Consider the following 28,000-nt stretch of genomic DNA (forward strand, 5'->3'; position numbering starts at 1 on the left):
TCCAGATATGGTTTATGCAAAGCCACCGTAATGGCAGCAACAGAAAGGATGAACGAAGAAGAGCGAGTGAAGGTAAGGAAAGGCTTTCCATATCAAAAATTTATGGTTTGTTGGAAGGGAGGAAAGTTTGAAGGATAATTTATAATATAAGAGTAGATACAATTAAGCATGATGACAGCTTAAGCTTTTCCCAGATACACTCTACATTCATGACCAATTTTTATACCCGTACTCAAAAAAGAGTGTAACGCAGAGAAGGAAACGTTTCCGACCCCATAAAGTATATATATTCTTGATCAGCATCAATAGCCGAGTCGATATAGCTATGTCCGTCTGTCCGTCCGTCTGTCCTTCTGTCCGTCTGTCCTTCCGTCCGTTTGTCCGTCTTGTTGAGCGCCTGGATCTCAGAGACTATAAGAGTTAGGGTAACCAAATTTGGTTTCCAGACTCATGGGATATCACACTGCTACAAGTGTATTTCAAAATTTCGCCCCGCCCTCTTCCGCCCCCACAAAAGACGAAAATCTGTGGCAGCCACATTTTTAAAGATACGATAAAACTGAAAACGCAGTATCGTAGAAAATGACCATATCTACCAGATTGCTGAATTTGAATCAGATCGGATCATAATTATAGCCAGAATGAAGAAATTCTTTTTCTGTTGCTTTCCCCGCTTCCCCTAGCCGGAGAAACGCTATTCATTCTCTTTCTCGCTCGCACACTCTGCCGCGTTCAGTGCGCGAGCAACCCATCTACATGTTAGATGTAGAATATACATTGTAGATGTAGATAACAGATGTAGCAAAAAAATGTAAAATGTAAAATTTTTTTTTTTTAATTTTGAAATTCTAAAAATCATAAGCTTAAAAAAGTATATGCTGACTGAGTACGGGTATAAGTAGAGTCGCGTCTTTAGAAGCGACGTAAACGTTCCTTCCCGTTTAGTACTAAATTAACGGATATAAAAAACTAGAAGTCGTCTATGTACGAGTATATTGTTATCTTTGGCACTTATAACTAAATTAGTAATAATTGGAAGATTTAACCATGTTCTTGCAATTTATCAAGCATAATCCACTTTTCAACGGCTCTCAAAGTTTTCACCCCTCACGATCCTATTTCCATCTAAATCAGCTTTAATTTACGGCCTCCATTCAGTCCTTCCAAAAGTCTACCAGCGACGGATTTACACAAGTTAATTAACACTCTCTTGTTGTTGCCTTACCCAAGCCCCCAAAAAATACATTGAATCCGGAAGCCATTCATAATGCGCACGAGCATTTGGAAGAGCATATGGGGAGGTGGAGGTCCTTCGTTCCGTCCCACCTATGTCAACAAAAGGCGGACAAAGAGGACAATTAAACCCTTTGGAAAAGCCAAGCAGCAGACAAAAGGAAGCAAATACAAGCAAACACGGCGCAACAAAAAGCCGATGGGGATGGCAAGAGCTGTGAAGGTCAAGAAACAAACCCCTGCTTATAAAGCATCGATGGGCCCGAAGGCTGAGAGGCAAACAAAGATTTATTGGATACTGTCGCTGGATTTTCACAACATTTTATCGTCTTCAGACGGACTGGTGCTGGTAAACAATTGCCGAAGAGAAGGCATTGGCAGAATTTTCTTAAGTAAATTATTGCAGAAATCGACAGTCAGTCAGAGAGGCGCATTCAGACAGACCAGACTAGGAAGGCAACGGAAGCTCAAATGGGCGCAAAAATGTCATTAAACGGCAGCCACGACAAGGCGTCCGCCTTTCATCCCCGCCGGAGTGCGGGAAAGTTGTTGTTTCCGTTTCCGTCAGAGCATAGGTCCTTTTGAAATGCCGGCGACAACGACATCGGTCTCTGCCCTGCCCTGGATCTATCCGTCCACAGCTTCTGTGTGCCTTCTGTCTTTGGGGCTTGAAGCTCATTTGCGAGGTTGCCGCTGCAAATATTTGCTTAGCCCTTTTGCACTCGGTCCAAACGATTACCGGAGTGGGCCGGCGGAAGCCTGCTGTTTGTCTGTTTTCGTTAGATATTTGGCCTTCTTGATATGACGATACTTAACCCTTTAATGACTGCCAGGCTGGTGGCAGCACCTACGAGTAACAGATTCTGTGGTAAAAAATGCCTCTGCTATTCGCATTCCCGTCTCTTGAGGCTCGTTCATTTTTATTGACGAAACACTTAAAAACAATGTTGGTTTTATATTGACAATTTATTAAAGTCGTGGGATCTAATATTCCCATTGGAATGATGTTAATATGTATGTGTGTACACTGTACACAGACCAAAAAAAGTTACCCATGATGTTTATCTATCTTCGCAGCATTTTTCTGAGGAGTTTTAGAGACTTATTTTAGTTTCAATATTATTTTTTTGAATAAACATATAAATATATATGTATGTGGAATTATGTATTAAGGATCAAATATCAATCAAGTTTTTGTTGGATCGGGTTTAATTTGTTATCTATCGCGATATGGCGCCTAATGCCATGTATGGACCATTACTAACATGTCAGACAAGTAATGACAATAGGTACTCTGTCAACTGTATACAAAATATAAATTTAAAGTTACGTTTGGCTTTTGGTATTTTGTGTTTATTAAAATTTGTTGTTTTCTGTCAGCTCTTGCTGGCAACTCAGATTGTCACTTAACATAAAAACGACTGACATAGAAATACGAAAATGAAATTATTCGTTGCTGGCTTGACGCTCTTGCAGCTCCTATGGCAAACACTAGAGGTGGAGGACACACCCACACCGGTGACATCCGGTGACATCTCGAATGTGACCCAGATCAGCGGGGCGAACATCAACAGCACCATGCTCTCGAACGAAGTGGTGTTCCTCAACTTCTATGCGGATTGGTGCCACTTCAGCAAGCGCTTGGTGCCCATATTCGAGCATGCTGCGACACAGCTAAAGCTGGAGTTTCCAGAGCCTGGCAAAGTGCAGCTGGGACGGGTGGATTGCGTCAAGGAGGTGGCGTTGGCTGATCTATATGATATACAGAAGTTCCCGACACTGCGACTATTCTACAGGGGCCAGCCGGTACGTCGGGAGTATCGAGGATTGAGGACGAGCGAGGCCCTTGTGAAATTTGTAAAGTCTCAGCTTCGCTCAGCGATTATCGAGTTCAAAAATGCGGACGATCTAGTCGTGATAGATCCCAAAAGGCGGGCCATCATCGCCTACATTTTGGACACAGAGGATCCGGCCTATGCGATCTTCCAAATGATGGCGGATCGCTTCAAAAACGACTGTGACTTCTATTTGCGCTTGGGGGACGATCTGGTCGATCTGGAGCACAGGCCATTCCCCGAACAGCTGCCTGCTCTGGTGTTCCGTCCGGACATCGCCCGCACCCACGGACATGATGAATCCTATGCAGGAAATCCCTCAGACCCTTCGCAATTAGAGCCATGGATATTGGAGAAGTGCGTGCCTCTAGTGCGGGAGGTGAACTTCGCGAACGTGGAGGAGTTGATCGAAGAGAGGCTTCCGCTTCTGCTCCTCTTCCATTTGCCCGAGGACGGGGCCTCCATTAAGGACTTCAAGGCGATTGTGGAAATGCAGCTCGCCGATCAGAGAAGCAAGTTCAACTTTGTTACCGTGGATGGCTGGAAGTTTGAGCACTCCGTGAAGCACATGGGCCTGACTGCAAAGGACTTGCCCCTTATAGCCATCGACTCCCTCAAATTTATGTACCCATTCACCAAATTTTCCGACATGTACATACCGGGCCGACTCAAGCAGTTCATGCAGGATTTTAGCACCAATCGAATCCCTCTGAACCTTAAGATGATTGAAGAGAAGACCAAAGACTCTAAGAATGCTAATGCTCCCTCCATGCCTGTGTCCACCTTCAAGGAGCTGGGTCCATCCAAGCACCGCTATTCGTTGCTCCATGACGAGCTCTGAGCTGTGAGCTGCGAGCACTGTGACCTGCATCCCTTTTGCATTTGATATTTCAATAAAGTTACATACAAAACCTAATCTACATAGTACATACCTCAAAAATGCTTTGTCAATCGTATAGTAAATTGAATCGTTCTTTCGAACCACTCTTTATTCTATTGTAGGTCTCACTGAATCGCCTTAAAGTTTGGATATTAGTGCGCACCCAGATGGGTCCAGATGGACAGACAAGTATAGTGTAGTTGGGCCGGAAGCCGCAGAGTGCAACCTGGAGGAGCACAGAAAAATAGTTTGCCTTGGCAACACGGCAAAGAACAAATTGCCTGCAACTAAACATAATGGTTAAACAGACACCTGCTCAAGGCTCCACTCCACTCGGTAAAATCACTTGAGCGGCACCCAAGGAGGGCTGGCACTCCTTCTCTGTCAGGGAAGAGACAAGCCCCGCCCTGCCCAGTCGATGCTCCGAGCAGCTTCCGACCCCTCTCAACATAATTTGCTGTGGTTTTGCATTTACTTTGCATCTCAAGCACGCTTGAGGCCACGGCTGATTCTGCTCCAACTCGTGCTCCGCCACACCCCACACCCCACACCCCACACGTCACCCGGCAACCAGCTCCAGATCCAGTCGGCATTAGCCGGCTTGCTCCTTGACTGCGACCGAGGAGGCTTCTGGTGCTGGTTCTGTGCAGTGTCTTGTGCAGCTCCTTGCACTTCCGTTTCCGTTCCGGCTGCCCCTTGCGACCCTACCGCTCCGGCTCGAGCGTTTCAGTTTGTTGGCTTGGCTTTCATTGTACTCGCTGCATTTTCATCCTGTTTGCAATCACTTCAGCTCCGTGGTTGCCCTTGCGGCGGAGCCTGATCTTCAACTGGAGCCGGATGCCTTCTTCAACTGTTTTTGGGGCTTGTTCTGCGTTTTCTTTCCTGTTTTGGGTTTTTAAGCTGTTTGCCATTTGCACAAACATATGCGCATATCTAATTTGCAATTGTTTTTCCCCAGCTACGGATTTGATGTCTTAAAGCACACTGCACGAAAATGATGCGATTAAATGGTTTCATGGTATGCCAGGGTACATTATTGTAGTTACATTTTTGTTTGCAGTGTGGTAGAGTAGTTTACGGAACTACTACTGGTACGAGTATATCCAAATCACATTCAAAATCCGATTCGATTTCTCCGCAGTGGCGTGGCCTCGTCTAACATTTTGTCAGTCGCAGCTCTTCCGCAGAAACGGAATTCCCATTGAATAAAATGAGTACAGTTTTTGTGCAGTGTTTGCTCGTACATGTACTTGCAGCCCAGCCTCTTCTCCGCCTCTGACTTGGGGCTCCTTCGGTACGAGTTTGAACACACGCGCATTAACCATTCGCACAACAAGTTCGAGCTCATTTACACGAAAAGAAGTAGAACAAGGCAGAGGCAGAGGAGAATGTTTGGAGAGAAACAAGGGAGGGACGAGACGGAGGGATGGCTGACTTTTGTGAAACTATTTTTACTTCGTTTTTAATTTAATTAGCACTCAATTTGCATGGGGCCTGATGTGTGTGCTCACTTTACTCCATTAGCAGCCGTTCCCAAGGAGGCTGGGGGTAAATATGATTTCCTACTTTTCGCTTTTCTTTTGAGGCGGCAGGAAAAGTTGTGCGCTGCCTCCTCCTTTTAATTAAACGCATTAAAATGATTTGCATTCGCCTGTGCAAAAGGTGGCGGCAACGGCAACGGGCGGCCTTTGTGTCCCAGCTCCTGCAAAATGTTGGCACTTATTTAATTAAGCTCAATTTATTAATTGTTGGCCTCCACACAAAATGACTTTACCATCCCATCCCTTGGGGCCTGCCAGCTAGAAGGTGGAGCCTTCATTTGGCACTTGGATTAGAATCGGACTGCATGCATGATTGATTGTGGAGCTCTGAGGCACGCTAGCCTCTGGGAGACGAGACTCGACTCAACTCGACTCACTGCCTGGTCCTGGTCACGTGGGGTCTGTTGACACAGGTGTTGGTGGCCTTTCATTCTGATTGTAATTGTAATTTTTCTAAATGAGTCCTGCAGTCCCTGGGACCTTTGTCACGAAAAGAGGGAGATTTGTGTCTGTTAGCCTGACTGTGATCTGTGTCCCCATTGTACTCTCATGACAATTCTTTTCCCTCCGCTGAACCTCTTTCGTTCCCTGCTTAAGGAAACTTTTCTGCACTCTCTATTCTGAGAGAGTTTTCACAAAAGTCAACTTTGAAGTTGGCTGGCGAAAAACATTTCTTTTTAATGAGCTTGTTTCCCCAGCTACTCCTTCGTGGCGCAAGGAATATTCCCATTTATGCTGGGACTTTTGCCAATTTGTGAGTTCTTCTTCGTCCTAATCATGGGCAGGATTTTGTCGATGGATCCAAATATCATGAACCACAGACCAAATTTAGTTAATTTTATGAACATTATTAATCATTTTCGATGAGCATTGACCAGTTCTCCTAATAAATTAGGATTTATTGAATTAGAGCCATAGGGACACGTAATAGCATTTCTCCTCCATCCGGGTGAATCCAGGTGCGCATCCGATCTTGACCTGTGACAATGCTTAGTGAACCTGAAGAGTCCGAAGAGACAGAGAAGTATCTTCTAAAAGTGAGCCATGGTAAATAACTGGTTGCTTTCCCGGATCTTTGCTGATCTTTATACTGGTACACACATTAGCCAAAATGCTCAAACCGTATCTTATCTGCCATGATGGTCAATTTCGGCATCCCATAGTTCTATGTCGCATTAATCTCTATGAGTGACGCTGGGCGATTCCATCAAGGAGAACTTCTTGACCGAGTAATTGTTTTGCTCTACCTGTTGCAAGTCCCGTTCATTGACCTCCATAAACCAACACAAGTTGGCGTAATTTCCGCCACAGACCGCACTCGAGTATTCACAACCCTTTGGAGCTCTCTCAATTGGCCCCGGAAGTACATTTATTTCACAGTCGAATCAATAAAAAGCCAATTAAAATACAGTAAAAACCACATCAAAGTTTAAGTAGAATAATGAACGGAAGGGACCACCTACCTCTTTACGAGTATAATGAAAAAGCTGCCTCCATACGACGAGCTGACCTGGATGAATACTATGGTACTCTTAGTTGGTTGTAGTGCACCCAGAAACAATATTACCAACCATGGAACGCACTTCACGCAGTCTACAAGTGAACAAGCTGGGAAAATTAATTCATCATGGGTACGCTCCTAAAAGTAGGCAATGCGAGACTATTGACTTTCAGTCTAGAAAATATTTTTGTTTATTGGTCAGTTTTCCTCGAATCAAAGTTTTCCCTTCAGCTAAATTTAAGCCTGTGGTGTGCCTAGCCCATAACTCGACTGCACATCGATGTCATTCCTTGAGCTCTATTGCTCTTCGCAGCTTTTGCCGGGTGGTCCTTTACCCTGTCACTGGCCAACAAAAAAGCTCCCAACAGGGCCTGCGTTTGAATGATAACAACAAGCGCCGTGGGGAGCAGGATCGAAAAGAGAACGGGAGCGTATATGGAGCTGTGGCAATTAATCTTTACAATGGCGTACATGCGAAATGGAGTTCATAAATTCCAAGTCACGCTACACACGAGAGTTGAGTGCTGGGACCTGGCTCTTGATACTCGGCTCCATTCTAGTGGTTCGGTGTGTAGTTCCATTTACAATTTGGTTCAAGCGGTGACAAGTGTGGTCTGCATGTGGAAGGCAAAAGGCAATTAAAGCCGTCATTTAAATACATATTTTCTATATCTATTATTTTTCGTCCGTCTTAGAATGTTCTTTATTTTATTTAATGTTATTTTTAATTGTTTAATGTTTCACTATTGTGCCTCGGGAAATATGATTATGTACATAGCTATGTAGCACATAGAAAAAAAGCCTTGCAGAAAAGCAGCCACGATAATGCCTTGATATATTACGGTAGACAGAGTATACGTATGTATACTGTGCGTATGAGTAATAATGGCTCGATAGATTTATGGTAGATGGCAGCGAGCACCTCCATCCGGGATGTTTGCGTTTATGTCTGTATAACAAATGCATATAAATATCACATTTGTGCGCAATATATTATGGCATGGCGCTGGGCGGCTCGGCATTATCCGGCTGTCCCTTCTGCTTGCGAAATTAGCTCATTTGTCTTGTTTTGTGCCGGGCCAGAACATACTCGAGGTCGGGCTTAAAAATGTAAACGACTACAGAGCATTACGAGTTGGGGAAAGAACTTGAAAATACTTATAATGTTGTGTGGTTTTGGAGTACGAGCATCAGCGCCATTCCGATTCCCCTCCAATCCCCCTTTGCGTAAATCAACAGGCTTAAGGCCCTGAAGGGGCCACCCATGTGAACTCTGGGTTGCTCGTATTTATTGGGGTCAGTTGTCGGCCGCTCGGACTGGGGGCTGGGGCCAACCTAATTGGTGTTTATGGGTTTTATAAAAATTTAATCCGATGGCTGGGCTTTCAAATCAAAGATGATAATTGGTTCGGGCACATCGGCAGCTGAGTCCTGGGCATGCGGGGAATTTAAATCGATTGATTATCCCGCAGAATAGGTGACGATTGCCCAAAAAACGGCCATAGGAATTTTACAAGCACATATGAAGAAACATGCGAAACAGGTATCAATAGGCAGATTATTTGTGGAGCAGGGTGGATCGGACCGCGTTGTGAGAAAAACTTGTGGAAAAAATAGTTTTTGGATATATTTGTTTTGAGGTGAAAGCTCAGGGAAGAAATGAAACGAAATACTTACAATATAATTGGATGACTAAATAGAATTTATAGATTGCTTAAATTTAATTATATTCGAGCTTTTGAATTTAAGAATAAAGAATAAAGGACACGAGAATAGTCTAAAAATTAGACTGAAGATTTTTGTAATTGGTTTTAATATTAATTAATTTATTTAGTTTCAAAATGCAACCAGAGAAATGATGCGAATTGTATTTATAAAACATAAGCATTTCAGAACCACTTCGAGCTGTTCTTTGCAAAGAAACTGCAAGACGAGTAGTACGAGAAGTTCCAGAATTATGCGTCTGCTGCGCACATAACTGGACGTTCTTATAGGGGAACTTTGGAGCTCGAGTAACTTCCAACAAACACCGTTGCTAGGCTGTTAAACAATCCGAGCGGGAAGTTAAGCTGCTCCCCTCCCCGCTCCCTAGAACAACGTAAAAATGCCGTAACACAAAAATGTCCACGATGTCTACGACTTTTTAAGTTTCCGAGCCCTCTCCGGGAAACAGCTGCTGCCGAAAAGGAGGAAACTCTTCCGTGTACATAGTTTTTAGCACATTTTTAGAATTGCATACTTGCCTCGACTTCTCCACTCGATTTGCAGCAGGATGAAGTTTATTTTCAGCTTCTTGGCATAAAAAAGAGAAATAAGTTTTCAGTTCAGCACGCAACTTGTTAATTTTCCTCTGCAAATCTGTCAACTTTTGGGTGGACTAGGAGAAAAAATTCCAAAATTCAATAACAAGTGACAAAGTTTACGCAGAAAACTTTTGCATGCGAGTGGGACACACTTCTAGGCTCAGTTAGCCGCTCTAATTAAAAGTCTAGACTCTTGGTCGGGGCCAACTTTTTTCCTGCTCATTGTCATCTTCCCCATTGTCAATTCCCCGTCCAACTCTGATTCTGGCCATCCATTAACCGCAATTTCCAATTCATCAACTGGCGTGCATTACCCGCAACAACGACGAGAACAGTGCACATGGGGCTATGCAAATGTTATAAAGTTAATTGCCATCCGAGGCCCTTTTACTGTAGTTCCACCTCCCTCTCGGCCATGGCCATGGGTCACCGCTCTTTGCGGACAAACATTGTGTATTCTGTGTGTGGCCTTTGTTGTTAGATAAAAGTTCGGAATAGATGGCAGACGGGCCAAAGGGTTGCGTTGCTTGTTTCTGCACCGTCTGGGAGTAAACAGGGTATTTCTTGATGCATTGCCTGCAGCTTAAATAATCCTGTTCACATACGTCTGGAGGATGGTAGGAAGATAAGATAAGTTATGATTGAGCAGTGATTGAAATCAAAAATGAAATAAATTTATTATGATTTATTTATAGTTTTCTTATCTTAATCAGTTTTAGATTTTGATTTCTATATATTGATTTGCAATAAATTTGGATAATTCGTACAGGTTCTTTCAAATTAAAAGTACTACAGACAAGTTCGTACCCAGGATTTCGCGAAGGGCGCTACAGATGAAGTAGATTAGACAGCTCGTGGTAACAACCCACGGTACTCGTGTTATATGTATCTTTACAAACAATAGAGTTCTCAAAGCAGTATTCAAACTGTGTGGGATGTGTATGAAATAAGCAAACCTAAATTTATATATTATATATTAAAATGTGTGCCAATTAAATAAATTAACAGTTATGGTATGGTGTAAATATCGTTTCGAATTCCTGCTAATGAAATCCATCCGACTAAGCCCCCAATCCTTTGATGATGCGCATGTGGATCCGTTTTTTTGCCAAAGCTTATGCTTTATGCTGGTTTAAAAACCACAAAATTAATTGCATGTCATTAGCAGAAATCTACTAAAAGCCCGAAGCGGAGCGAAACCGATCCGCACCGAAAGCTGCCCCGACTTAAATACTCGTACCTTGGCAACAAAACAACTAGTTAGCAGACAAGCGTGCGACCACCCCAAGCTCTTAATCGATGAGTTATCCGCACACACTCGCACAGGGGAAGGGATGCACATTTACATGCCTGAAAGTACGAAGCACAAAAGTGCCGTTGAATGCAGATACAGAGAGGGATACATGTGTACGTGGCCAAACCTCAAAAGAGCTCATTTCACTGGAACTGACTACAGCACTCTCACTCATCTATGTACACACATATGAAGTTCCATTCATTCGGTCAAGTCCCCACCCAGTCCAACCCAGCTCCCTGAATTGCTCTTGACAACCTCGCCGGGTGGGGCCCGAGTCCGACGGTACGGGTGCATCTGTGTGTAAATACGAGCACTAATGTCCAATGATTAAATTTTAATTACCGTGCACAAATCGAGTTTGGGTTCGTTTCTGTTGCAAATTCTCTTGGAGTTGCTGTTGCATTTTTCAAGTCCCAATCTGCATCCCGTTGTTCATCCCCTCGAATTGATCAATGGAGGCATACATGAATGCCGACCATTGGGAGCTTCCCTTCCCTTCACTTACTGGTTCAGATGGCTATCCGTATGAATCGGTTCAACGATAGTGTACCCACTGTAATGGACCTGCTACCTTTCATTATTGCTGCTCAGTCTGCGATAGTTGAGAATACAATTCCAAAAGATGTTGGCTTACAGGTCTACTCCGCTTAATTGTCTCGTTGCTAGATCCAACATTTTGTGCGGCGTATTAACTTGTCTTATTTATTAAACACGTTCTCTCTACTGGCACAGAGGCTGGGTCTGGTCTGCGGTCCCGCATGGTACGTGTGCATACAAAATGGCCTCCTGGCTAGGTCCTGGCCTGAGTCTGGGCCATGGCTCACCGAGCGACCGAACTGAGCCGTCGCGCCGACCGGTTGTTTGTGGCCTCAATAAATCAACCGGAATTAAGTCATCAATAATGAGAAGACATAAAGCAGGCAACTGAGCAAAGTTGGTAGCTGTTTGCAGATGCGTGAAGTGCGAAGGGTATCGGCATGGAATGGGTGTGCGAGTACTCGTATGTTGGTTGGAAAATACTTGTGGGGCCATAAAGAAACGCAAATTGCTGCACAATATGTTCCACACTTTTATACCGGGCCGTGGATAAGGTTGTGTGATGATTTCTTTAATGCTATTGCATTCGCCAAACCCTCATTGAGGGTGTTATTAAGTTTTGATTAGCTTCTCCTCCTTTTCTACCAAATAAATTTCTTCAGAATTGTTTGTTTTTTTTTCCAATCGATCACATTACAAATTTTGCCAATTACTCAATGCAAAGCTGAATTTAAGTGCAATCTGTTGAGCAAGTGTCGCTTCCAGCGATACCGGTTAGAGAACCCGGATTGGCAACAAATGCCTGGTAACGAACACGAAACAGCTAAGTGGGAAGGCTTACCCCAACATCGGGGGCAACGCTTTAGATACCCTTGCTGATTCAATGTTCCCAAGTATATTTTATATGTACATACATATGTACATTGGTCGAAGCTATACAGATGCACATTAAAGTACAGCTTGGCGTGCTATCAAGATACAGATACATATAGCCATGCAAGTATCTAACCGATGCTCACCAATAAAATATATGGGGGCAAACATCTGCTCAAAATTATAATACTCTCCGCGAGGGTATATTAAAGGCCATAATTACTATTTATTAGTCAGACTTTGATAAATATGCAAATAAAGGCAAATAATAGCTGGTTTTTGTGTGAAAAAGAACTCGCAATTGCCTTGAATTGGGGGTTTTCCTCGCATTTACATATTTGTACATACATGTACATATGTACATAGATGGTTATTTCTGGAGTGACGTAGCCGAACCGTGATTTCTTTTCGGCCTGAGACTGCTTTGGTCCCTCTGTGGTATCACAATGACACATCCATACGATAATTCCATTCAGTTAAAAGCATTTAGAAACAAGTTCCCCGTATCAGCTTGATAGCAACAGCAAATAATATAAAATTTCGCTTATAATTAAAAGTTGCTATATCTTGACATTATTGTTATTATTCGCAATTGCGTGTGCTCACCCAGAGATGTCGCTGTCTGAATTGGAAAGTCGTCTTTCAATTACAATTGCCACCGCTCCGACAAGTTCCTCGCTCTCGGACGGGCTTTTGTTTGACGCGCGCAATCAAGATGTGCTGGGGCACGTTTTGGCCTTCGCTTCTTGTCAATTTGGTCCGTGGAAGACAAATTCATAAATATTTTAATTAAAATTTGAGCGAGTGTCGGGCAATGTTGTTCTAAGTAAAAAACTTTCCATTGCAAGCCCGAGAACGGAAACGGTTCTACAACGTCATCACAAACGCATAGCATTCCTAAAAAGGGGGAAACAGGAAGCAAACTTTTTGGCGCAAGTTCAGCGAAAGTTTTTCTGCAAAGCGAAATTTAACTAATTCCATTATGCATAGCAGAAAAAAATAAAATAAAAAGCCATTTGGAAGATGTTAAACAAAAATGTGAAAACTTTGCCCTTGTTGCTGCTGCTACTCGTAGGCCAGTAAACACTTTTCAGTTTGGTCGCGGAAGGTGGAAATTTAAAAACCTGCCTTTAGTTTCGCTGGGAAATTCACGTTGTGTTTATTTAAAGGGCGCACATAGTTTGGAAGACAGTTTGGCCCACGAAATATTCGTGCAATGGCTAATGAAGACTCGAGCTCTGTTTATTTTGAGCTTTGATTTATTTAAAGCCCCCGTGATTGAAAAACTAGTGATTAAAATTTAAACATTAGTTAATAATCATTTAAAAAATACAGAACATAAATAAGTTTTATTTTCTGAATGTTTTTGAGGCTGTGGGCAATGAAACGCATTTTGTTTTTACAAACAGAGATTAAAAATCGTAGGATTGTGTTTGTTTTGTGTAAAAACTTCTCTGTTGTACCTACGAGTATTGGGAATGGAGTATCTATATCTATATTCTTATATAGATGTTCTACTGCGTCCTACTTATGTATACAATTTGCGAAGCCAATTCTAAAAATAGGTACATTTCTGCAACCGAACCTACCCCAAAAACAGAAATCTTATTTACTAAAAAAATGAAATCATTAAGCGGCTTTTACTGTCAACAGAAATGGCACGAAACCATTTCAGAAGCAATTCACATTCAGGCATGGAAAAAATAAGAATAAAGAATGAAATTGCGCAGAGGAAAAGGAAGAGAACCCGCAGAAAACTGCCGTGCAATCGAATTGAAAGACAAACAAAAGGCGTGCTCGAGGGGAAGCGAAGCTTCCCTGTCGACTTGTTGCCACAATAAGCGACACGATTCATTCACTCACTCGCCCAGTCAGTTCGTCAATTACATTGATTTCGTGTGCGGTTTTGTTTGTGCTTCAGCTACCCACCTGCCGTGGCCCACGAACCATTTCACATGCCACATGGAACCGCGGAAGAAAAGTAAGGCGGAAACGGGAGCAAAAACTCACAGAGTCTAACCGGTGCGGATGCCGGCATGGCCATTGTCACCCTCAGCACCTTTTGGTTTGTCTGTCTGCCATTTAATAATACAAAGTGTCTCCGGGCTGAGGTCTGTGCCTCGGTGAGGTGTGCGGGATTTTCTTTCACTCCCTGGGACTTGACTGTCAATATTTTTGACAATTTCCTGCAACAACAAGCTCGATTGATTGACTTTTTCTTGCCACCATTTTCATTACTATTTTCATTTTCTGAGTCTTGTTGTCTGGCTTTTCTTTTTGCCCCGTAAAATTGTTTACCTCGACGTTATTTACTCAACGTAATGATTTTTCTATCGAACGCTTAGCATCGGAATCGCTGTCGAAATTCTCGTCGTGCGCCCTATTGTTGGCTCTTTTATTCACCTTTTTGTTGAATGCCAAAAATGTCAATTGATGTGTGCTGACTTATCTTTATCTTTATTTCTCTGTTTATGGCTGTTTATGTTTTACGAGGCGTACAAAATATCATTACACCTGATAGAAACGTATAATTTGGGCTGAATTTATGGCTTAAACTTTAAATAATGACTTTTGGGTCAAATTCGTACAATTATCATAACCAGTCTCCAATAGCGGCTCCAGAGCGTTTAGGAATTTCATTATACTCGTACACACATATGTACATATGTTTGTAAAACACTGAAAAACTTGAAATATATGTGCGTTGCTTCCGTCGGAATCTCATTCGAACACGCTTCCTTTAAAAGGCCACGGCACTCACTCCATTAATGTCTGGTGGACATTTCAAAAATTTGAATTTTTTATTTGAAGCTCCTCGTGCCTCTCGTTGATGCAACCGCAGCCAAATTAATTTCCAATTCTCTGGGTTTCGCTTTGACTCCGACGCGGGCGTGACAAATGCCACAAAAGTAAATTGTAAATTGCATAATTGCAGCTTTATTAAATTTAATAAAAATACATATGCATGCGCCGACATGACACGCCCACCCCGGGGCATCCCCGCAGCCAGGCAGACATATTCGGGCCGAGGTCGGGGGCGAGGAAAGGATCTCGCACCCTTTCTGCGCTTCCGTTAATCGACTGCACTTTTGCATCCTGTTGACTGCACACGGCAGGAGAGTCCCACCAGAGAGTCCTGCTCGACATATGCTGCTGCCATCCCTTTGTGCCGGCTCGGGACCAGTGGGCATTGGGTGCGCTTTGCTGCCACAGCCAGGCGGCAGTTGCCGCCTCATGCCACCGGTGTTTTTTGTCTCTCCATTTTGTATCCCATTTAATTTGGCGTTTTCTTCTGACCCTTGTTGGATTCTTTTGCGTTTTATTTATCTCCATTCGCTCTTTATTCCTCGTTTTTTGAATAATTTTAATAAAGTTCGCTGGGATTTTTGTTCCTCTCCGACCGCCACTCCACGGCAGTCAATTGTTATCTCCCGGCGATAAGTAAATATGCAATTGGTGGGGCGAAGGCACAGCCGCAGACCAGACGGAGTCCTGCTCCTGAATTGCAATTGCAATTGGATTACCGAGAGCTCGATCTGAGTTGATTTTGGCACCTGGTATTCAAAGGCATATGGGATTTGAGTGCATATGTAAATAGATTAAGATAAACTAACAGCCGCAAAGAACGAAAAGAATAAGCAATCTACATATGTACATATATGCGATATCTAAGTACATATATGCCTCATTGTTTCGTTGTTGATGTGACTTTAGTACAGACGGTATCTTATAGTCGGAATGCACGAAAATGCTGCCTTTATTTTTGCTTTTCGTTTTTCGTTTTTCGTTTTTTGTTTTTCACATTTTTCCTTTTATGAGTACGACTGAATGATATGACCAGCGAGGAGCATACATATATGTACATATGTACATGTACATATGGATGTATGCAATTGTGAGCGCTCCATGCGGACTCTGAGGGGTTCGGATACGGGCAAGGGTACACGGGTAAAATTAAATGTGTGTGTGGGTTCGCTGGCATAATTCAATCTGTGTTGATAAAGCTTTTTGGTAAGCTTTATTTAATTGCGGAATGCATTGGGAGGCAACTCTTCGATGCCTGGACTGTGTTAATAAACAATATTATTACTCATCGAGTGCTAGAGTGCAATAGTACCCTGTAGCTTTGTTTTTTACTTGGCCAAAGCGCTTAATACAAATGCAATTAAGTGTAATTCAGTTTTCGGATAGTTCTTTACGTGCATATGTGTGTAGATACTCGATCTCTTTCGCAGAGCCCTTGATTGAAATGCAGCTCGTCATATTTGAAGCAATCAAAAACATTTGACAATCAAGTTAGTTTTTTGGGACTGATTGAGTTTGGTTTCTTGGAGCAATGAAAAACAAATCGAATATTAATCATCAATTAATTATAAAGATCACCCTGAGGGCCTTGTTTCTCTGGCTATACAAATTAATTGTACTGTTTGGATTCATCTTGGGCTACAATTTTGTAAATAAATAAATAATTGTGCCCGAAGGTGGTTACTGTACACTTTTATGAATGTTTAAATAGCTGCAAGTGTTCCGGATTGTTCATTCGGTAAAACGATTTCAATCTCTTGTTGGCCAGTGTACTGAAGTCAAGTGGAAAGATGATCAAGAGCCACGCAATTAGTGCCAGCAGCTACATATGTGGGAGTTTCGCGAAAGTTAGTTGAACAAACCAAATGACGGAGTTAGGTTGGATCATCGTCGCCCACGTGATTTTCATCACCTGCACCAATATAAGTGCCGCCGGCCAATCGGAACCGCATTACAGGTGGACAACGGTAAGTCCCAGGACCCATTTCCCAGCGCCACTCTCTTCTCTGCTCGTTTCCCGTGTAGCTCGACTGGCTGAAGGCCCACAACGTAAGCCATGAACTGCACAATGTGACTACCGCGGATGGCTATCAGCTCCAGCTGCAACGACTGCCGAGGACCGGGGCACGCGCCGTGCTGCTGGTCCATGGACTGCTCGGATCATCGCTCGGCTGGGTATGCCTTGGGCCCGAAAAGAGTTTGGGTAAGCGAGAGGGCCTCTTGTGCCTGGGTATCCAACTGAGTGTTGTATAGCTTTTCAGCTGCACCAGCTCCAGTACGACGTGTGGCTGGCGAATCTGCGCGGCGCGTACCCTTACGGGCGCCATCACCTCGAGCTGACCGATGTCATGGACGATTTTTGGAGCTTCAGCTTCCACGAGCATGGCGCCTACGACCTGCCCGCCATAATTGACCACATGGCGGAGGTCACAGGCAGCGAGCAGCAGTCCGGAGGAGCGGACAAAGAGGAGCCACCGCGACAAGTGCTGCTAATTGGACACTCGCAGGTGAGCGGTGTTTGTCCGATGATGCACTACCCTAAACATGGCTCCCTCCTGTGTGCGGTGTCCAGGCCTTCAATGCTTTTCTGGTGCTCTGCTCGATGCATCCGCGTTTCAATCAACGCATCCAGCTCATGCAGGCGATGGCACCCCTCTCTCGACTGCATCGAAAGGTGCGCTTCGACTCCGCACAGGTGCGCAGCCTCATGAAGTTTGTCAAGGTAATTAGCGGACGCTGTAATAATCCTGTTATGCCACGGGTACTCTTCCCAACACTACGAGTATTCTGACCACAGGTTCCACGTGCCTCCATCCAATTCTATATCTTTGGTTTATTGTAGTAATTAGCTTTGACAAACGGCGTTTTCGTGATCTCTGCCTCATAGAACTTATCGCGCACTTTGAGCTCCACCCTGGTTCCAGGCGCCTTCAGCGTCTCCTGCACATAGCCCAAGGCTATGTTGCGACCAGTGCTGGGACTTGGGCAGCCACTTGTCACCTGTCCCACCTGCTGGCCCCCATTGAAGATGGCCACTCCCGAGCGGGCTGGCGGAGGTTTTGCTCCCAGCATTTGTAGACCCACGCGACGGCGCTGAACTCCTCCTTTGAGCTGGCCGAGAACCACATCAGCACCTGGAAAGTCGCGAGTAGCTCGACGCCTTTTGGCCACTAGCCAGGCCAGAGCTGCCTCCACAGGTGTGGTTTGGGCATCGATGTCGCTGCCGTAGAGACAGAGACCCGCCTCCAGCCGTAGCGAATCTCTGGCACCCAGGCCAGCCAGCTTTAGGATTCCATTAGCCAAGAGGGCTTCGGTGAGAGCCTGTACGTGTGCAGAAGCCACCGATATCTCCACGCCATCCTCCCCAGTGTAGCCACATCTCGTAATCCTCACATCGGGGATACCTGCCAAAGTGCCGACGAAAGATCGCATAAAGTACAGTTGGTCTAGAGCCGTGGCTGGAGCCAGTAGCCTGGCTAGTTCCGCAGCCACTCGGGGCCCTTGTACGGCAACCAGGGACTGATCGGACGGTGCTAGAAACTCAACGGATACGTCTCTGCCCTTGGACTTGAAGTATGACTGAAAGTAAATGGAAGTATGTAGACTTGGTTCTTATTCAAATCTCTATAGCCATGCCATACCGCAGCTGCACTGATTACATTCATATCCTGCTGCTTCATAGCGGCATTGGAGACAACATACAGCTCCTTCTCGCTGACCTTGTTCACAATGAGATCGTCCAGAATGCCGCCTTGGTCATTGGTGAATACCGTGAGGGTTCCACTACCCTCCGGAGTACCTAAGATGTCCGCCGTACAAACAGACTCCAGACAGGCAGCTGCATCTTTGCCCCTCACATAGGTCTGGAGCATATGCGATACATCGAAAATGGAGCCCACACTCCGGGTGTGCAGATGCGAGGAGATGATGCTCTGGTCAGAGTATTGCACTGGCAGTGCATAGCCCCCGAAGTTTACGATTTTTCCACCATTCTGCACGTGAAAATCGTAGAGGGCCGTGCGGTTTCCCTCGCTGGAGCGATCCGAAGATACGTGGCGTAATCCGCCTAGGGTTGTGGGCAGAACCCGAGGCCCCGTCTGTTTCAGTCGATTGCTTAGCTTCAACATCACTCTAAGACTGTGCCGAAGCCCCAGAATTAGACAAACCCAGAGCTCGGAATTGATATTAGAGCAGCTGATAATAGATTGACTTCGCCTGACCCAGACTCTTGTAGAGAAATATAGAGATTGCATAGCGAGAGAGAGCGAGAGAGAGCGAGAGAGCGAGAGAGAGAGGGATACAAAAATGTATGGTTTGCTTGGTGATAACCCCCCGGGGTGATTCGAAAATTGTTGTGGTGGATGGATTAGTCTGGTGAAAGCACAACAGAACGGCTGTTCCGAACTTTTGTGGAATCGGTGGATCGTATATTCACTCTGGCGGGAAGCTATCTGAGGAACTTTGAAAGTTCCAAATGGGAGGGGTACAGTTACATGAATAAAGCAGAAACCACTGTTTTGTTTTTAGAAACGCCAAAAGTTAAACAAGTTTGAAATTTTTCCACCGGGATACTTTCGAAAAATATGTCAGAGCAAACATGATCAGTGCGAATATTATACCAAACAGCTGGCAGGAAGCGCCCGAAGCAACAGAAAGGTAACTTAACTTAACTTAACTTCACTTACTAGCTCAATATACGGACTAAATATGTTCTTTATTATCAGCTACTGGATGCCTTCAACTATGAATACCTGCTGCAGGGGGGCTCCGCTCGGGAGATAAGACATCTGCAGCAGATATGGAAATCTGGAGACTTTATCGCCTACGATTATGGACCGGTTCAAAACATGAAGGTCTACAATGGGGTGGAGGCCTTGCGATACAATCTCAGCAAGATCAGTGTGCCGACTATATTGTACTTCGGGGAAACCGATGCAATAGCCACACCGGAAGGAGTGCACGGCATCTACGCCCGAATGATGAACTCCGTGAGGAGCGTAAAAAGAATCGAGTCTCCGAAATTCAATCACTTTGACTTCCTTATCTCTGGCGAGGTCAAGTCTCTGGTCAACGACAAGTTAATCGAGCTAATGGAAAAGTTTCTCGAGGGTAAACTACCATACATAATTGAATAACGAACAGTTAACCGTCAGTCATCAAAGGCGTTCATTGAGTCCCATCAATATGTACGAATGACAAAAATAATTATCCAGCGAAGTGATTTATTTGTCTTGGCAACCATCCCAAATGCCAATTATGTAATGCTGCTGCTGCCTGGCCTGGCAGCACATAAAAAGCCAAATAAATGTATAATATCAAAAGGCAAAAGCGACCACTGGTCGACACTCTTACTTTCTTTTGATCGCAAACAAAAAATGTATCTGTTTCCATTGCCTTTTGTGCTGCCAAATTTGACCTACAATGACGCGACGGCTGGCAGCGTCTTTGGCCAATGATGTGTTGGGTTGGGAATACTCGTACATTGCTTCTAGTACAAATTCGTTGCTTGCTGGAATTATAATTATTGTAGACTGATTGTTGTGACTGAATTGAAAAACAATATTTGAAATCGGTAACAATTGTAGAATGTTAAAAGTACAACCACCCACTCGAAGCTTCACTGTGCCGCTGCACTTGATTAGTTGCTCACTTCTGATAGCGACGCCCCACGCATCCCAAATGCCTGTAGGCATACCCCCAAAGACACCACGTTTAATTAACTATCCAAAAGCGAAAAACGCAATCGAAAGGTAAACACGACCTGGTAACACGTCACAGTACCAGCCCGCAATGTTGTTGTTGGATATGTCTGATCGAAAGTTTTGGTATTGGGTATTGGGTATTGGGTGTTGCGTATTTCGGCATTCTTTTTTGTTGAACGGGTAGGGCCTCCGCTGAGGTTTGTGAGGTTTGTGTTTGCCGACGGTCTGGGCCATTGACAGTTTTCGGTTCGGTGTTCGGCTTTCAGTTGGGTTCGCGTCGCCCAGCGTTCAGGTTGAGACTCCAATCAGAGAGAGTCCACGGATTTCACTTTCGTTTTGAGCAGATTTCGTAAGCCAAAAGATGCGCCAAAAACTAAAGCTGCACCTGATTTTGGTGCTGGGTCTGTGCGTCTTTATAAATCGGACCCAAGCCCAGTTGATAGGTGGAGAGGAAGACGAGGAGGAGGAAGAGGAGGAAGAGGAGGAGGAGAGCGTGGAGGACGAGACTTTCGAGGAAAAGCTACAGCGTAAGAACATCAAGCAGGACTCGAGTCTCAGTGTGGTAGGAAGATTAACGACCAGGGCTCGTCATCGTTGTCAGCCACGTCTCACACACATTTCATCAACAGGACAAATTAATTGCCAAGTACGGCTATGAGGCGGAAGTGCATCATGTGACCACCGAGGACGGATACATCCTGACAATGCACCGTATTCGCAGTCAGGGCTCCCAGCCCTTCCTGCTGCAGCACGGACTTGTGGACAGCTCGGCGGGTTTCGTGGTAATGGGCCCCAACGTGAGCCTGGGTGAGTGCGTCGCGTGGGATTTCTGATTAATGGGCTAGTGATTACCCCCCATTCGTACACCCCGCAGCCTATTTGCTGGCTGACCACAACTACGATGTCTGGCTGGGAAACGCACGCGGTAATCGCTACTCGAGGAACCACACCAACCTCGACCCGGACGAGTCCAAGTTCTGGGACTTTAGCTGGCATGAGATAGGCATGTACGACCTTCCAGCAATGATCGATTATGTGCTAAAGGTCACCGGCTTCAAGCGGCTGCACTACGCCGGACATTCCCAGGGCTGCACTTCATTCTTTGTGATGTGCTCGATGCGACCGATATACAACGAGAAAGTCGTCTCCATGCAGGCCCTCGCACCTGCTGTATATGCCAAGGAGACCGAAGACCATCCATACATACGAGCCATAAGCTTGTATTTCAATGTGAGTAGGACACTGCATGCCCGCATCGGATCTCAGTGGAGTTTCTTCTAAAATAAAACCAATATTTAGAGTCTGGTTGGCAGCTCCATCAGAGAAATGTTCAACGGAGAGTTCCGTTTCCTATGCCGCATGACCGAGGAGACGGAGCGACTGTGCATCGAGGCCGTCTTTGGGATAGTGGGACGCAACTGGAATGAGTTCAACAGGGTAATACGAGATTAAAAGAAATATTAACCGGCCAATGCGCTCTGAACTCACTTGATCTATGTTTTAGAAAATGTTCCCTGTTATCCTGGGGTCACTATCCGGCCGGAGTGGCCGCGAAGCAGGTGAAGCACTTCATACAGATCATCAAGAGCGGCCGGTTTGCCCCCTACAGCTACAGCTCAAACAAAAACATGGTTCTGTACAGGGACCACCAGCCGCCGCGTTACAACCTCAGCTTGGTGACGGTGCCCACCTTTGTGTACTACTCCACGAATGATTTGCTCTGCCATCCCCGCGACGTGGAGTCGATGTGCGACGATCTGGGAAATGTGACGGGCAAGTATCTGGTGCCCCTCAAAGAGTTCAACCACATGGACTTCCTCTGGGCCATCGACGTACGAAAGGTTCTCTATCAGCGCATGCTGCAAGTGCTCGGCAAGCTGCCGGAGGATCCCCAAGGAGAAGGCCGGACTCTTCGAGTCGGTCGTGGAGCACGCGGACGTGGCCTACATGCGATCTGAACGCATCTGGAGGGAGTTGAACCTATAGACTTAATACTTAATATTTATTTATTTGTTTCCCTTTTGTTCTACTTAGCTTTAAATATAGAAGAGATATTTGCATAAAATTTCGTATTTTCAAATATGCAAGGGGTCGGGGTTGAGGGAGCAAAAGTCTTGCCTTTGACCGGAAACGGAAGTCAAGTGTTTCTTTTGGCCCACAATGCTGTAACAGATTTTCCAGCAGCACCCACCCACCCCAAGAAGAAGCACGATACATGCATTTGTAAGCAGATTTCCTTCGAGTACAATTTTCCATTTTCCCATGCACATGCCACTCCGCTAACAGCTGCTACTGAGGCCATGGCTTACTCTCACTCTGATGTCGTTGCCTCTTCTACTTTTGCCCCTACTTTCTTGTGCTTCGCAGATGCTTTCATGCCACATTGTCTTGGCATTTGCATTTCGGTTCAGTTCAACTCGGTTGCACTGGGCTTTTCCTGAATAAGCCAAGTTAAGTGAAAATCTGTGTTTAAAATCAACCCTATATTTAAACCTTCAATAGCGAGTTCTCGCAGATGGCAAAATGTGTACGTTTATGTATCGAAGGACTTGAGAATGATAAGTTATAAATAGAAAATACTCCCTTGTGTTCATTATCGTTGATGTAAATTCCTGATTAGACTTGGTTCATTAAAGTCAAAAAAATGTCCTATCAGAAGAAATAATAATAGTATTAATAAAAATGCCAGACTTAAAGGGCTCCCTTCCATTTATATTAATTCAACTTATTCTATTTGAATGGGAATCCGCAATATGTCATCATAACTGCATTTTATAGTAAAACATTTATACAAATTTGTGGCCCAAGATACTGCCTAAAGGTCGCAAATCAGTTTTTTTTCTTATGTGACTTCATGTAGATTGAGTAATTAGAGGATAGCCAGTTCTTGATCAACAACTCATCCTCATGACCACGAGCACTGTCAGCTATACGCACGAAAATCTGTGACATCCACAATTTTGAAGATACGAGAAAACGGACAGCGCAGCTTTATATTTTAAGTTTTATGGTCATCATCTAGACCATAAAATTTAAAATATAAAATTTTAAAAATTCTTCATAAATCATAAGCTCACATATCTATATACTGACTGAGTTCGGGTATAAAAGTAGAGTCGCGTTTACAGAAGCGACTCACACGTTCCTTCTCGTTTTTCCTTAACTTCGTGCATTAGTTATCTAAAAACGTCACTAAGGTTTTATGGTACGTTATCGTTGTGGCTTCGAGGCTTGGCCTTTTCGTCGATATAAAAGCTCGGCGTTTCCACGGAACATGGACAGTGACTTAGTGGCAACGGCTCCCGAGGGATTATTTGCACTGCTGAGTGTCTGTTGATTCTCTCTGGCCTCGGCCGGATTTGGCCTGGGCGGTGGCAGTATCAGCCTGGGTGGATCCACTTTCGGCCTGGGTCATGGTGCTGGGAAGTGCTTCCGGGAATGGTGGTCCTCCAGCCGCGGTGTCTCGACCCAGAGCTTAGGGATAAACGGTGGACACGATATGTTGGGAGCTGCTGCAGCTGGAGCTCTAAATTCTGCCGGTTCTTCTGCTTTATCTCTAGGAGACCACACAGCAGAGATGATTTAAAGTAGCCTTGCTGAAGTTAGTACATCTGGCTCTTCATCACATAATTCTGGAAGCATCGAAGCTTATGGAGCTCATGGGAATCGTTTATCTCTTATGGCTGGATCTGGAAAGATAAGTGCTTCTGGAAGTGCTGGATTGATTGGATTGGATTGGACATTGATTGTCATCTACTAGCTCTGTTGTAGGGATCCTGGATCCCACCTGGCCGCAGACAGTTAAATAGGTGATTCTGGAGCTGGCATTTCTGCTCTTCATTCTGGAGGTTATTCGGCTCTTTCTCTCCGTGCCTAAAACACTGGATTGTATTGGCAGTATTGGAATTGAGGCATTTGGATTAATATCCGTTGCTGGAGCTGGGCCCTCACTTCAACATTCTCCATTTTCTGCCACCGAAAGTTGCGGTGCACTTACATTTGAAAAGATGGTAGAGCGGTCTTGCGGGTATGGAAGCCTCTGGAGATGGAGCATCTGGTTCGTACTTCAGTTCAGGGCCAGCCTCACGGGGATCTCACACTTTGAGGCCGCACAAGATAAACTCCAGGCATCTAAACATCGATGCTGTTGGGGGTAGGGGGAGAACATGAGGCCGCTGCCTCACTTATGCATGGAGTGGCTTACGGTTTTCTTGAAGCTGGCGCTTCCGTATTGTCGTCTGTCGGTTCCGGCAGCACATCACTTGAAGGGCACGGCGGATAAGCGCATTTTCTTTGGTGAGTGTCAGATTTTAATTCAAAACTTAAATTTTCGTATTTCTTAGTATTACTTTAATTTAACCTTAAACATAATGAAATTAATTTTTATTGAAAACTGCATGGCCTTACCGTTGAAGTTCCTAGGATATCTTTACCAAGAAACTGCCTCGAAAATAGCCTCGAAAAGTAGCACAGTTACAGTGACGCGTTTGACGTAGATATGTAAATGAACGACCGACCACTTGGTTTGATGTTAACGAACATTTCAGCGTAGCAACTGAAAATTAATTTCTTCATTCTGGCTATAATAATAGTCCAATCTGATCCAGATCTTGTAGACATGACATTTCTTTAAAATTTTGGATATCGCAGATTTTCGTCCCAGGCTGAGCGAAATTTTGAAATACTCTTGTAACAGCATCACATCACAGCAGTCTGGATACAACTTTCTTCCCACCAGCAAATGACAAGCTTGTGACGAATAAACGAATAAATCCACACAGAAGTGTGTGCATTTAAGAATCATTACAAACTTGTTTGGAAGGCTTTGGCGAAATCATCTTAGTACCGTCAATATTAACTTTTACATATAATAAAGATTTCGCTTTTTTAATCTTCAATCTGTTTATTGGGCCATACATATATATTTTTTTTACATAACTGATGAGAGTATATAATACGATTGTATTTTAATCTTTACAGATTGAATGACGTAGACCTTTAGGGTCATTGTCGTAACCATCGAACACCTCCGCATATCATTTAAATAAAATTCAATCTAATCTTAGTCGAGCCAGTAGTCAATACAGATAAGTATTTCCTAAACCAATCGCGATGAAATCGGTTTATACGTATTATACGATTAGAGTCCACAATTAAATGTACACAGCGTGGCTTTGATACTCTTTTTTGATGAAGGCCCAGACAGTTAGGGGTATTAAAAGATTCAGTCTCTTTAGGGTTTACGAATATAAAATATCATCGATCATGTGGCCAACATTGGCCAACATTCGATGGCTGCCACAATCTCCCGCACGCGGTCAGAACATTAAATGGGATTTTTGTACTCTCTAGTGTAGTTTCCAGTATTTCTAGACAATCGACATTATTCAAATGATGATAAATGTGTTGGAACTCGTTATTGTTCTCTCCGAGAGTTAATTATTTCAGCTTTTGTTGACTTGACCCTAGGATCTCTGTGTTAGGAACGTGACTCCTCATACTCGTACATATGTATATACATATGCACGTAAGCCCGGGCTGCTGTTCTTTTTTCACACTCTGTGAGATTTGTGTTTAATTCGTTATTATTTTTCCTTTTTTGCTTTGTAGACTCTAATAAAAGCCAATGCCTTTCCGTGGGACTTCGTTAGTTAGTTGGAGGCAAAGGTTCCGATGAGACTGTTCATAGTGCTGAGTGTTTGCGTAGTTCTGGCATCGGCCGGGTACGGCGGCGGCGGTGGCGGTCACGCATCGTCTTCGGCATCAGCCTCGGCTGGAGCTATAGCGGGCGGCGATGGTGGCGGTAAATTTGGAGGTGGCCCTGGATCAGGATTTGGATTTGGCGGTGGACTTTCTGGACCAGGATTGGGCGGTGGAAGTCATGGCGGTCCCTTTGGAAGCGGCGGTCAGCACGGCGGAGGCTGGACCGGTGGAGACAGTGGTGCAGCTGGAGGATCTGGCGCATCTTTAGCTGGTTCTAATGCAGTGAGTGCAGCTGGTGCCCATGGCGGTGGTGGCGGTGGTGGCGGAGGAGGAGAATTATTTGGAGGCGTTGGATCGACTGGTGGCGGAGGAGGTCACGGACTAGGTGGACTTGGAGGAAGTAGTGGTCATGGATCTGGAGGTGCACATGGAGGTGGAGGAGGAGGAGGAGGAGGAGAATTATTTGGAGGCGTTGGATCGACTGGTGGCGGAGGAGGTCACGGATTAGGTGGACTTGGAGGAAGTAGTGGTCATGGATCTGGAGGTGCACATGGAGGTGGAGGAGGAGGAGGAGGAGGAGGAGGATGGGGCGTTGCACTGGGGTCACGGTTAGGTGGACTTGGGGGTGGGGTGGGTGGAGGTGGAGGAGGAGGAGGAGGAGAATTATTTGGAGGCGTTGGATCGACTGGTGGCGGAGGAGGTCACGGACTAGGTGGACTTGGAGGAAGTAGCGGTCATGGATCTGGTGGACATGGCTTTGGAGGCGGTGAACACGGCTTTGGAGCTGGCGGTAGTTCAGCTGGATCAGGAGTTGGACTGCACGGCGGACACGGATCTAGAACGCCTGGCGGTGGCTTCGGAGGTGGTCAAATTGGAGACGACCAAGGATTTGGACATCCCGCAATCGGCAATGGACATGGACCAGGGATTGGTGGACGTCCCAGTCATGGCGCAGGTCTTTACGGTCCCTTCACTGGAGGCTTTAGTGGCAGCAAGGGTGGCGGATACGGTGGCGGTTACGGTGGCGGAGGCGGAGGAGGCGGAGGCTATGGAAAGGGTGGCGGTGGAGCTCACTCAAGCGCCTCCGCGGCAGCTTCGGCCACAGCATCTGCCGGAAGTGGCGGCGGCTATCACGGCTAATAAGCCGTAGCTTTCTACTTAATTATCCCTAATTTCTAAGATTTCAATAAAGATTTCGTTTTAAATGCGAAAAGGATGTTTGCTGTATGGTTTGTATCTACATTAGAGATAAAGTTTGTTATGTTCGATTCCTAGCGTCAGGCATTGAGTTAAAGCACAGTCATTTAGCGACATATGGATCTTGAACCGATGGCAAACATGTTTTTTTCTCACTGAATTTCGGAGAAGGCCTGCCCTCCACAACAAAGTTAGTCAAAGAAAATTCAAGTAAAAACTCGAAAGTTAGTCAGTTTCGGAATTTTGTAATATGAGAACATTTTAATGGGACATGGTCCGATAAAAGCGTTGGGTAGTTGGCTCTAACTACCGTATAACCAAAGACAATATAATACATAGTAAGATGCCTACGACCGCTAACCATACAGTATATAGATGTGCCAGTTCATACACCGAACTTGTCGCAGCTGTGTTTTCTGTCCCAGCACCCCCAGGCCTTCGGCTGGGGACCATTCGGCTGTGGTGCTGAGACGTTCGGGTCGTGGGCCTGAGACGTTTGGCATCGGCATGTACAATATTGTACAGCCCACACACAAGCACAGTATGTGTGAATACATGGCACACACACATTTACGTAACCTGGAAATGAAACT

At 44.9% G+C, this 28,000-nt stretch overlaps 5 protein-coding genes and 1 long non-coding RNA gene across 8 annotated transcripts; 4 read left to right on the forward strand and 2 right to left on the reverse strand.

Moving 5' to 3' along the window:
• Positions 1-2,582: 2,582 nt before the first annotated feature.
• Positions 2,583-4,002, forward strand: LOC111073937 (endoplasmic reticulum resident protein 44-like). Its single transcript, XM_022366505.2, has one exon. The coding sequence runs from the start codon at positions 2,674-2,676 to the stop codon at positions 3,907-3,909; it is 1,236 nt and encodes a 411-aa protein (XP_022222197.2). The 5' UTR covers positions 2,583-2,673; the 3' UTR covers positions 3,910-4,002.
• A 12,653-nt stretch (positions 4,003-16,655) lies between these two features.
• LOC111073953 (lipase 1) lies at positions 16,656-20,157 on the forward strand. Its single transcript, XM_022366520.2, has 6 exons — positions 16,656-16,772; positions 16,831-17,008; positions 17,059-17,312; positions 17,378-17,527; positions 19,333-19,461; positions 19,530-20,157. Exons 1-6 carry the CDS (start codon positions 16,671-16,673, stop codon positions 19,938-19,940), a joined length of 1,224 nt encoding a protein of 407 aa, XP_022222212.2. The 5' UTR covers positions 16,656-16,670; the 3' UTR covers positions 19,941-20,157.
• Positions 17,619-18,952, reverse strand: LOC111073950 (aminomethyltransferase, mitochondrial). Its single transcript, XM_022366518.2, has 2 exons — positions 18,447-18,952; positions 17,619-18,384 (listed from the first exon to the last, which is right to left on the reverse strand). Exons 1-2 carry the CDS (start codon positions 18,930-18,932, stop codon positions 17,626-17,628), a joined length of 1,245 nt encoding a protein of 414 aa, XP_022222210.2. The 5' UTR covers positions 18,933-18,952; the 3' UTR covers positions 17,619-17,625.
• Positions 20,158-20,291: 134 nt separating the features above from the next.
• LOC111073952 (lipase 1) lies at positions 20,292-22,494 on the forward strand. The gene is given in 6 exon segments (XM_022366519.2): positions 20,292-21,069; positions 21,137-21,314; positions 21,382-21,737; positions 21,807-21,944; positions 22,012-22,032; positions 22,034-22,494. Coding segments are annotated over 6 exon segments (1,326 nt in total). The 5' UTR covers positions 20,292-20,868; the 3' UTR covers positions 22,466-22,494.
• A 1,720-nt stretch (positions 22,495-24,214) lies between these two features.
• LOC111073955 lies at positions 24,215-25,299 on the reverse strand. Its single transcript, XR_005968536.1, has 3 exons — positions 24,915-25,299; positions 24,712-24,768; positions 24,215-24,651 (listed from the first exon to the last, which is right to left on the reverse strand). It is a non-coding gene; the product is annotated as an uncharacterized LOC111073955 (long non-coding RNA).
• Positions 25,300-26,142: 843 nt separating this feature from the next.
• Positions 26,143-27,394, forward strand: LOC121405301 (glycine-rich cell wall structural protein 1.8). Of its 3 annotated transcripts, none has more exons than XM_041595925.1 (2): positions 26,143-26,583; positions 26,911-27,394. In XM_041595925.1, the coding sequence occupies exons 1-2, from the start codon at positions 26,181-26,183 to the stop codon at positions 27,348-27,350; spliced, it is 843 nt and encodes a 280-aa protein (XP_041451859.1). In that variant the 5' UTR covers positions 26,143-26,180; the 3' UTR covers positions 27,351-27,394. The 3 variants fall into 3 exon arrangements, with proteins under 3 accessions (XP_041451859.1, XP_041451860.1, XP_041451861.1); XM_041595926.1 differs by lacking the exon at positions 26,143-26,583 and adding an exon at positions 26,599-26,643 and having other exon boundaries at positions 26,851-27,394; XM_041595927.1 differs by lacking the exon at positions 26,143-26,583 and adding an exon at positions 26,655-26,706.
• Positions 27,395-28,000: the final 606 nt, after the last annotated feature.

The sequence above is a fragment of the Drosophila obscura genome, unplaced genomic scaffold, assembly GCF_018151105.1.
Source record: "Drosophila obscura isolate BZ-5 IFL unplaced genomic scaffold, ASM1815110v1 contig_9, whole genome shotgun sequence".
In the NCBI taxonomy this organism is placed as follows: domain Eukaryota; kingdom Metazoa; phylum Arthropoda; class Insecta; order Diptera; family Drosophilidae; genus Drosophila; species Drosophila obscura.

What these genes read in the sequence shown, in the direction of transcription:
- LOC111073937 (XM_022366505.2), top strand. Translation starts at nt 2,674, where the DNA reads ATGAAATTATTCGTTGCTGGCTTGACGCTCTTGCAGCTCCTATGGCAA.
- LOC111073953 (XM_022366520.2), top strand. Translation starts at nt 16,671, where the DNA reads ATGACGGAGTTAGGTTGGATCATCGTCGCCCACGTGATTTTCATCACC. An exon ending in CGCATTACAGGTGGACAACG is followed by an intron (nt 16,773 to 16,830) that starts GTAAGTCCCAGG and finishes TTTCCCGTGTAG; the next exon opens with CTCGACTGGCTGAAGGCCCA. An exon ending in GCCTCATGAAGTTTGTCAAG is followed by an intron (nt 17,528 to 19,332) that starts GTAATTAGCGGA and finishes TTTTGTTTTTAG; the next exon opens with AAACGCCAAAAGTTAAACAA.
- LOC111073950 (XM_022366518.2), bottom strand. Translation starts at nt 18,932, where the DNA reads ATGTTGAAGCTAAGCAATCGACTGAAACAGACGGGGCCTCGGGTTCTG. An exon ending in ATGTAATCAGTGCAGCTGCG is followed by an intron (nt 18,385 to 18,446) that starts GTATGGCATGGC and finishes ATTTACTTTCAG; the next exon opens with TCATACTTCAAGTCCAAGGG.
- LOC121405301 (XM_041595925.1), top strand. Translation starts at nt 26,181, where the DNA reads ATGAGACTGTTCATAGTGCTGAGTGTTTGCGTAGTTCTGGCATCGGCC. An exon ending in ATCGACTGGTGGCGGAGGAG is followed by an intron (nt 26,584 to 26,910) that starts GTCACGGACTAG and finishes GTGGCGGAGGAG; the next exon opens with GTCACGGACTAGGTGGACTT.